We start from the raw sequence: 9,390 nt of genomic DNA, 5'->3' as shown, positions 1-9,390 counted from the left end.
TGTAGCCAGAAAAGGAACAAGTCCCTGCGTAGGTTTACGCTTGCACTGCCGAGTGTCAGGTAAGCGCAATTGCGCGCAGAAAATTTTTCGTCTTAGTGAATCGCTTGACAAAGATCCATAACAGGCTTCCAGCATGGCTATTTAGACTACGGGTTGTGGCGGTCTTGAGAGGCTTGGTCAACGGCTGCCTCACGCGTTGTCTCGTTACCCAACAACGGGTTCTCACCAGCTTGACATTCATTATTTAAAGAAGCGCGTATAAATCTTTCAGTCTATGATTGAGCGGAATCCAGGCCGTGTTCTAATCCTTGTAAACTCAATGTTGTCATTCTAGCACGTACAGCTGCGCCCGCAAGCGATGTGACGATGCGAGGTGTAGAATAGTCTCGTATGGCATGACCTATCGTATTGTAAACATCAAAGGCGTAACTTCAGTAAAAGTTCAATTCAAGTTTATATTCCCCTCCTGGACTTATTTTAACGTTATTATATCGTCTCGCGATTGTGTCGTCCTTGGCGCAGCACGACAGCTCTTCATAGAAAAAAAACATCAACAGCGAGCTGTCTGAGGAACTGGGCGACTCCTCATTGCTTAGTGCATATATTATATTCTCATCATATTATTATCTAAGGGCAGGTTATGAAGATCTTTTCGTCAGACTTGGCGACCGCGGAATGCACGGTGAGTCCGTATCTTTCCCATCTCCGTAGCCCCAGTGTCCGCAGACGCAGAATTCCTCAGCTCGTGGCAAGCAAAACAAAGGCCTTTTAAGCTTTCTCGGTCCTGTTTGCATTCACTCGCCATTGTTTTTAATTGGCTTTGTTCTGATGGGCCACACGTCATTGTTTATTATGCAGTTGCCACTTTCCAGCCTCCCCAGATAGTCTTGGCTCGATCACGTTCGGCTCTCTCTGCTGTGACTGACGATTCCTCAGCGGGAACTTACTGTGCCAACTCTCTTTTTACCTCTCTCACATTCGCATTTATATCATCAGCAGACGTACTAGATGTGGAGAGCTTGTTTGCGTAATTGAAGAAGAGCAAGAAATCCGGGCGGGGTACACTGCCCCAATCTGACTGCGCATTGTTCCAAGGACCAACGTCTCAGCTATGACTTGTGGATTATCTTGTAGATTACGTGGGTAGAAGTGCAAGGTTTGCATACTCTTGCCATTGAAGAATAAAGGAATATCCGTGCCGCTATGCCTGTCCAGATATTCGTGCAAATGTGAGCTCCGCCATCTGTATTCACCAAAGACGAACAGCTCGTCTTGACTTTGCATTTCCCGCCCCCTTTTCCGTTGCTTTTTAATCGCTCATGTTGGTCAGATATTCTGCTAGTGGCCACTTTCATAGAAATTGAAAACAGGTGTGCCAGGACATCCAGTGCAGGGTAGTCGACAGTCAACCGAGATGAAGCTTCCAGAGCCTCCGTTCAGTGCCTTTGCCCGTGTTGAAGCTCATTATGACGTATTTTCTACCTATTCTTAGATACAAAAACTAAGACATGTACAGAGTGTATAGTCTACCAACGTCAGTGAAGCAGCAAATGAGCCTCGCTACCAGGTTGACGCCTGGATCAGGGTCTATACTTGTACACGGGAACCAACGTGTTGTGAAGACGTCGAAATAAATGACAGGCGAAAACCGTCTTGAGAAGACGGATGGCGGAGAAACGGATAATTAAACAACATAAGAATATGTCGTCGTTGAGGAATGGCAAGCAGCCATGTCACGATGATGGGCAATGCCACTGGTGAAGCATTCACGAACGCTTTGCAAAGCCGTTATATTTCATAGTCACAAGACAACAGCCGTTGCCCCCAAATGGAACTAATCAGTGCTTGTCTTTCTCATGCTTGGCAAGTTTATCAGATCGAGAGTAAACCTTTGTGCATCCCTGATAATTGCACTTGTACACAGTCTTTTCCTCCTCGGGCAAGTGCACCTGCATGTGTCTGTCCAATTCGCGCTGCTCCGCCGACCGAAACTTGCAATCCGCATAATAATCACACTTCAAGGGTCTGGTGTGTCTCTTGACGTGTTTTCTGCGTCATGATCAGTATGTATCCATGAAGCACGGTGGCTTGTGTCGCTTACTGGAGCAGGCTCCGTATCTCAAAGCTCTCGTTGCATTCGGAGAATGGGCAGTAGAATCGCCCGTCTTTCTCACAAGGCAAAATATGATTGACAGAAGCGGATTGATCTTGCTCATATGTCACAAGAATGGGTGCGGTGGCCGATGAAGAGCCTTCGCCGACATCGACGCTCGTTGAGCTCAATGTCTGGCCAGCAGAATGTTGTTGCATTCGCATACTCGTCTCAGGTTGAGGAGTGTACGAGTACTGCTCCGATGTAGCACTCTATTGATGCATCATCCCTGGGTGCGAATACAAAACATTCTCTGTTGCGAGCTCGCCGGCCATGGGATTGTCGGCTTGTGCCTGCGAGTGCTGAGCTGACAGTAGCGCCGGATCAATGAAATCACCGTCTTTCAAGAGTCAACATCTAAACAAAGGCATTTATTACACCCGTTCTCACCATATATAGCGTTGTCTGACATGTTTGCCGTCAGCGCATCTGCACCCTGAGGGAGATTGTCGGCTCTGCTGCTGCGAGAATTCATCGAAAGCAGTTCTGATACAAATTCAAGGGGAGGAATTGTTTGACACTTGGTCAAATAAAGCATTTTTATATCCATCAACAGCTATCACTAAAAGTCTTTGCCTCTTCCTGCGGTGGCCAGCCACTACTGCAAGCCTGCAGATTAGGCATCCAGCCAAGCCCAAACAATAGCCAACACTTTTCAGCTCTCATCGAGGTGTACGCCTTCCTCACAACTGAAACCCGAGGCGCTATTTCTTTCTCAAGTTTGCTCACTTCTTGTCGTAATCAATCATCCGCCCGCGTACAGTGACCGGCCTTGCAGCCCTCGCAGCGGCTCCTATGATGAGGCCGCGTTTGCTTGGACTCGTGATGCACCCTCGGCACATTGATCCCACTCCAGATTTTGAGCCACTTTGCTACCCTTTCTTCGTATGTCTCATCGAGTGTTGGCAGGGCAAGAGCGTCGCACCTCTCGCAGCGCTGATGATACACCAGGACGGTGTACTTGTTGTCGCGAAACAGGCGAATCACGATGGCGATGCACTTGCTGCTCCATTTCTTGGCACATTTCTTATTTCCGCATTGGAACTTTCCGGTGACATTGGAGTCTTTGTATTTGATGGGGTGGCTCTTCTCGCCCCGAGGCCGAAAAGTAAAGTTCAACTGGTCGTCGTCGAGGAGAGACTGCACTCTTGGGTGCAGATAGGGATGCATAGACGAGTTGCGTATGTTTGGCATGGTGCAATTGCTGAGGTGGTAATAACTTTGTTTAGCAGTATTTTCCTGAAATGGGACGAATTTGATTTGACTGCGTGACTTCAGACCACTCGATTTTTGAAGGGCAAGCTGTATCAAGTAGTTTTCTGCGAGGGCCTACCATTAAAAACGATTCTGAGAAGCTGAGTCACTAACTTGATTAACTAATGAATGCGTATGCGGGAAAGAAAAGAAAGATGTGTCATCAAGTGAATGCAAAGTGAAATCTTTTGGGCGAAACATTTGTGCCGTTATTCACAGGCCCGCAGGCCTACGGCAGCACATCTAGAACATTTGATTTTTCTTGCAGCAACATCTACAGAGAAATCGACCGGATTTCGAGTAACAGTTTATATGATCACTTCAGTGCATGAAAGCTGTCGTGGGTTAGGACGGGATAGACATCAAAATGGATTGTTATATGCCGTCGCTCAATAGCGCCAACAAGCAGCGACGCAAAACTTTTGAGGAATGATCTAATTCTGTTTCTAAACTGATGAGAGCGGAAATGTCCGACTCGAAATGATTTTTTTTCTTGGAATAATTGTGAGGGTCGTCGAGCCGAGTTCACGCATGCAATTTCCCGCATCTTTGCCAGCAGTTTAGAATATATCAGGCTTCCGGCGCGCTCCACCCAAAGCTACTCCAGCAAGCTTCGAACCACCACAACGCCGAAACCGCTGCTTCTGCACGGCACCAACCATGTCGCCGAAATCGTCCCTGATGCGATCTGGCGGCGGCTCCCTCCGCGCCGTGGCATTGACTCGTCAGGTCGCGGCCAAGAGGCAGGTCTGCGCGATTTGCTCCATGTCCGGCGCCGGCCTGGCCACCACCCCCCGAAGAGCGAGAAACAACGCGCCGATACGACCGAGCCTGCCCTATCGACGACAAAGCTCATCTACGGCGTCTGCTGCGAGCAGCAGTAATGTGCGCGCGGAGCTCGAGCAGGCGCTGGTGCAGCTGCAGAACCAGTCACCGCGTTTGCTGAACCTCTCCCGGCTGCAGCTCGCCCTGCAGGGACTGCGCCAGACACCCGGCGAGGAGACCGTCCGGGTCGCCATCCTGGGGCTCGCCAATGGGTCGAGCCCTGGTTCCACGGCCAAGCGTCTTTTACGAGCGATTCTGAGCGATCCGCTTCAGGACCGGCAGGCGTGGGAGACGCGGCTCGACAGCTACGACTTGACGAGGCCCCTGGTCGTCAAGGTCAGCGCTGGCCCACACCTAGACGAAGCCGCCATCGATGTGGCCAAGAAAGATACGATTCAGCGACTTGACATTTCGTCGCCAGATTATAATGCGCTAGGTCTCGAGTTCTTGTTAATGGATGTCGAGGCGTCTGTCCTTGCCGGACAACAGTCGATCAAGCATCTGGAAGACGCCGCGCTGGTGCCGTCCGTGGCCACTCGTTCTGCAGACGGCCGCGTCTCGCAGACGCCTGCCCCCGTTCACCAAGCACTGATTGTGGCAGACGGCCTCATGGGTGCGGTTGCTATGGCATCGCTGCCAGTGTCTGAGAGTGGTGGAGCCAGTGCCGCTGCCGTTGACATGAAAGGTCTTGCTGGGGAGGAGCTATATGCGCCTTTCAACGTCATTGACGTGGCCCAAGCCGAAGACGGTATTCGTCTGTTCCGCGAGGGTCCTCAAAATGCAATGCAGTACGAGCGTCTCTGGTTCGCCAGCAAGGTGCCGGCCCTGGCAGCCTGGCTCAAAGCCGGCCTTAGGACGGAGAACGCCGCTACGAAGCCTGCCATCAAGCAACTACTTGCCTCGCTTCTCGACAGCGCCCAATCCGCGATCCAGGCCGAGGAGTCTCTCATTGTTGCCAAGACGCTCGCCTCCAAGACGCCCCTCGACGACGCCACCGGTCTGCACACGGGCCTCGCCGCGTGGGCGCGCCAAGCCCACAGCGAGCTCCAGGACGAGCTCGACCTCGCGTTTACGGGCCGCCGCTGGCGTAAGCTCGGCTGGTGGAAGCTCTTTTGGCGCGTCGACGACGTGGGCATGCTCACCAGCGACATCCTCAGCCAGCGGTTTCTGCCCACGGCGGAGCGCGAGCTAGTATACCTGGCTGGCCGCATCGCGGAGCTACGCGGTGAGCCCCCCCGGTACCCGCAGCCTGTCTCTGAGCTCCCAGACTCGCCGGCGGCTGCAGCCAACACAGCGGCAGCTCTGCCCAAGTGGCCCGGCCACATTTCCTTTACTCGTCGCTACCTGCACGAGACTGTTCCCGCGCTGCAGGCTACCGCCCAGCGTCTGCTGATGCAGTCCCTCGGTACTTCATCGCTTGCGGCGACGCTGGCCGGCATGCTCTACGTGTCGTCGTTCACGTCGGGCTTTTATGAGGCTGGCGCTGTTGCCGCGCTGGGTATCGTATACAGCCTGGGCCGCATGCAAAAGAAGTGGGAGACGGCCCGCCGGTTCTGGGAGGGCGACGTTCGCGAAGAGGGCCGCAAGGCGGTGCGCGCCGTGGAGGAGAGCGTCTCCCAGGCTCTGGTTGCCCAAGACTCCGTCTCCCCAGCGCAGGCTGAAGAGCTGCAAAAGGCCAAGGGGCTTGTATCGAGGGCAGAGGAGCTCCTTTCTCGTCTAGAGTGAGAGGTTTCCGTCGGCAAGATGGCCGTGGTCCTAGGCCAGTTGTTATTGGCATGTAACATATTACTCTATTCCTTGCTTTATTAGATTTTAGCCTACACTACCAGCCGCAAAAGCTTTGTTTAATGTCACCACACGATAAATGAACTCTAGAATGCTTTCTGTTTTTCCTTTCTTTTTGCTATAATCATAATTTGGCGTTCGCCAGACCGACTATATCCTACCGAGAAAATGGCAGCGAGTCATATATGAACCGTTAAATCCCAAAACACAAAACCGTAAAAACGCCCCGATTTGATAGAAAAAACGCAACAGCAGGTATCACTGTCTGGAACGGGAATAAAAAAGAATTCTCCAAAACCACACATCATTTTCTGCATTTGGCCCCATTCATCCCCCCAATTTCCCCCCTCCTCATTGCTCATACCGCCTCGATGGCTTTTACCGACCGCCGCGGCCACCAGCACGAGCACGGCTGACGGTTGCACGTCCGCGAGCCATGCCGACACCACGGCCACGGAGATTACTGCTGCGGAACATGGGCGCGTTGCGGAGCATGTCGGGGACGATGAAGAAGCGCACGTGAGAGCCGCGAATGTAAACCTGGTCGAGGTGGGAGACGCGGCCATCGCGGGCGGTCACGGTAATGTCCTTGAGCTGGACGTTCATGTTGTCCTCGGCTATACAATGGGGGGTCCAAAGAGTTAGCAATCTGTCTCTCGACACTCGCCTACTGTGCAGGGAAAATGGGAGTATGTGGCCGTACCTTCGAGAAGCTTGCCGCGGTAGGTCTGCCCAGACGTAATTTCGAGAGTAATAATGTGACCCTGCGTTAACATAAGAGTTAGTCTTTTGCTAGCCCTTTACCAGTTGCAGTACGTGCAAAAAATGCGCGAGCGCGCGCGTGCCAGATACGGCTGCAGCGGTGACGAACGAAATGAATATAACAGGCGGGCTTGCTGGGAGGGGGGGAAGAAGACGCACCTGAGCTTCGTTCAGGAGCTTGATGGGAATGCCAATTGTCGAAGTCATGCTGGGCAAAAGTTGTCCGGGTGTGTTGTGTGGGAGCGACGCGCAAAACAACAAGTGAAAGAGTTGCAGACTGGATCGGGCTTGTGGTGGTTCTGGCCTGGAGCTTGAATTTTGACGTGCCGCCCAGCCCACCCGCCGCGATAGCTTTTGGCGGTTCTGTCTCTGGCGAGCTGGGCGCGCCGCGGTGGTTACGTTTATCCGGTTCCCGGCGGGCTGGCGGGGCTGTGCGCAGCCTGTAAAATGGAACATCACTCCGCTGCAATGCAGCATCTCGAACATGAATAAAAAAAGACATCTTATGGTGCATCTACTCTTTATTTGACTTTTGCAAAGACTTTTTCAGTCGGTAATTGCATGGCAATGGTCTGATCGATGATAGAACTGCATGCAAGGAGAGCGATACATGAATGTGGGGGCCATCGACCATCACTATTCTGTAGCTGGTGCACTCTCAGATTCGGCTTGGGTATCATTATCTGGTTTTACTTTCTTGGGCAGCGCATCAAGCGGTTCATTCTTAGCCTTGCGCTTCTTGGTTCGAGACGCAAGCTGCTCCCTCTTTTCCTTTTTGCGTAATTGCTTGTCCACGTTGCCAATGACCTTGCTCTCCTGGCCACACGGCCACTTGGCCAGGGCTTTTTCCTCGTCCTCCTTGGACCATTCAGGCGGCAGCACCGCAAAGACGAGATACGAAGTGTGTGTCTTGAGATCGCTCTCGGAACGGTGAGTGAGCCGTCCTTGCATCCAAGGCTTGTCGTGGTATTCGTCTATCGCAAGCTCGTCTGACGCGGGCACGGCCTCCGATGCCGCAGCCGATGAGTCAATGTCCATTGGCTCAGCGACGGCAGCAGCAGCAGCGGTGGCGCTTTTCTTGTTCTGAGCAAGTTGGGCTTTTTGAAACTGTTTGTTCTGCTGATTTACTTTGCGCAGCTTGGTCACGGCTTCGAGGACATCGGCTGGTGTTTGTGAGTTGCCACGCTCGTTGGGCATGTTGACTCCGACTCGCTCGCGCGTGACGTTGAGGCGGCGTTGTGAAATCTCAACCATATCGACATCGGTCCAACCGAGCGTCCGCAGCTCGGTGACTGTTCTTGATACTTGCTCAATGCAGGGCGAAAATGTGCAGATATGGACCGACTGCTTGGGGTCCAGGGGTGAGGAGCCACTACGCCGTGACAGATGCTGGAGAGCTTTCCATGGAGCTGGCAGATCGAGAAACACGGCCGTGGCATTGGGTGATTTCCCATCCACCATGAACCCATCTCTATAAACATCTCGATGTTGTATTTGCACAATATCGGAGAGGGAATGGCTTTCAATCTCCTCTGTCATCTTGTGGAACCGGTCCTCGTTGAACTCGAAGCTAAACACCTTGCCCTTGGTATCGAACTCGTCTGCGGGGTAGCCATTATACACTGCTCGTGCGGAAGCATGCGAGAAACTGCCGCTGCCTGCGCCGGCCTCTATTATTCTCGTGCCGGGACGAGCTCGTATGCGTTGCAGAATGTAGCTGTAGTCGGGTGTGTAAACGACTTGAGTTCGATGCGGCAGGCTGCTCGTCCAGAGCTCCGGAGAAGGCCTCAGAATGTAAATGAAGCCACTGGTGGCTACAGTGGCCTTTTTCGCCGGCGCTTTGCCGCTCTCGTCTTGGCTTGCGGCCGGTGTATCGTCGTCGGTCGTTTCTAAGCGACGTTTGCGGCCTCGCGATCCTGTGTCTACCGCCGATGCGCGGACTTGAGAGCCCCAGGGTATGTCAAGTAGCGTCGAATGTGGAAACGAGCCGAATCTGGTGTTTAACGTTGCTCCCTCTGCGTATCCGTCGACGGCTCCAGAGGACTTTTCGAGGCGAATGGCGTCAAAATCGTCACGCGCCAAGCTGACGATGGCTAGAGAGCCGGGTTTGGTGCGCTCGCCAGGCTCTAGAAACGGTGAAGGCACAGCGGACATGATGACACACGTGATAGGAGATGGTCTGCTACCAATTGTATAATTTGTGTCGCACCCCAAGCCTTGAGGTTTGCTGTCTTGCGCCAGACGAAAATAATTCTGAAAAAAGAAAGTCGCGAATCTGGTTGGCTCCACTGCTGGAAGCCTCCACTAGAAACGGTCTAGCGTCACTCACCTTTTGCTACCTGTACCTAGCCGCGCACACCGCGCTACCCTCCGACCCTTCTGGGGTTCGCTCTTCTAAGTCATGGCCGCTACTTGGAAACAAACGAATGTTGAAAGATTAGATAATTCATTTTGGGGACTGCCCAGAGAGTTCCTTTTTATGTTCACCTTCTTTTTCCCTCAGAGAATTCAGGCGTCGAGTAGCGGTGTTTACCAGCCGCCTCGACCGCCTGTAATGCCTTGTAATCGCTATTTTGGCGCTGTGACTCGCTGTGACTCGCTGTGACTCGCCC

At 52.8% G+C, this 9,390-nt stretch overlaps 4 protein-coding genes across 4 annotated transcripts; 1 reads left to right on the top strand and 3 right to left on the bottom strand.

The window, feature by feature from the left end:
* Nucleotides 1-1,838: 1,838 nt before the first annotated feature.
* BBA_02011 (zinc finger protein Nv-ZicA) lies at nucleotides 1,839-3,346 on the bottom strand (the record flags this gene model as incomplete). The annotated part of the gene is made up of 4 exons (XM_008597108.1): nucleotides 1,839-2,049; nucleotides 2,102-2,346; nucleotides 2,401-2,492; nucleotides 2,914-3,346. The coding sequence occupies 4 exons, from the start codon at nucleotides 3,344-3,346 to the stop codon at nucleotides 1,839-1,841; spliced, it is 981 nt and encodes a 326-aa protein (XP_008595330.1).
* A 720-nt stretch (nucleotides 3,347-4,066) lies between these two features.
* BBA_02010 (uncharacterized protein) lies at nucleotides 4,067-5,956 on the top strand (the record flags this gene model as incomplete). Its single annotated transcript, XM_008597107.1, has 1 exon — nucleotides 4,067-5,956. The coding sequence occupies one exon, from the start codon at nucleotides 4,067-4,069 to the stop codon at nucleotides 5,954-5,956; it is 1,890 nt and encodes a 629-aa protein (XP_008595329.1).
* A 438-nt stretch (nucleotides 5,957-6,394) lies between these two features.
* BBA_02009 (LSM domain-containing protein) lies at nucleotides 6,395-6,985 on the bottom strand (the record flags this gene model as incomplete). The annotated part of the gene is made up of 3 exons (XM_008597106.1): nucleotides 6,395-6,633; nucleotides 6,720-6,780; nucleotides 6,938-6,985. 3 exons carry the CDS (start codon nucleotides 6,983-6,985, stop codon nucleotides 6,395-6,397), a joined length of 348 nt encoding a protein of 115 aa, XP_008595328.1.
* A 429-nt stretch (nucleotides 6,986-7,414) lies between these two features.
* Nucleotides 7,415-8,932, bottom strand: BBA_02008 (tRNA methyltransferase complex GCD14 subunit; the record flags this gene model as incomplete). Its single annotated transcript, XM_008597105.1, has 1 exon — nucleotides 7,415-8,932. One exon carries the CDS (start codon nucleotides 8,930-8,932, stop codon nucleotides 7,415-7,417), a length of 1,518 nt encoding a protein of 505 aa, XP_008595327.1.
* Between the last annotated feature and the right edge of the window lie 458 nt (nucleotides 8,933-9,390).

The sequence above is a fragment of the Beauveria bassiana genome, assembly GCF_000280675.1.
Source record: "Beauveria bassiana ARSEF 2860 unplaced genomic scaffold BBA_S00004, whole genome shotgun sequence".
NCBI classification, from domain to species: domain Eukaryota; kingdom Fungi; phylum Ascomycota; class Sordariomycetes; order Hypocreales; family Cordycipitaceae; genus Beauveria; species Beauveria bassiana.
The sequence above is the reverse complement of the archived record's forward strand: the minus strand, read 5'-3'. Positions and strand labels throughout refer to the sequence as shown.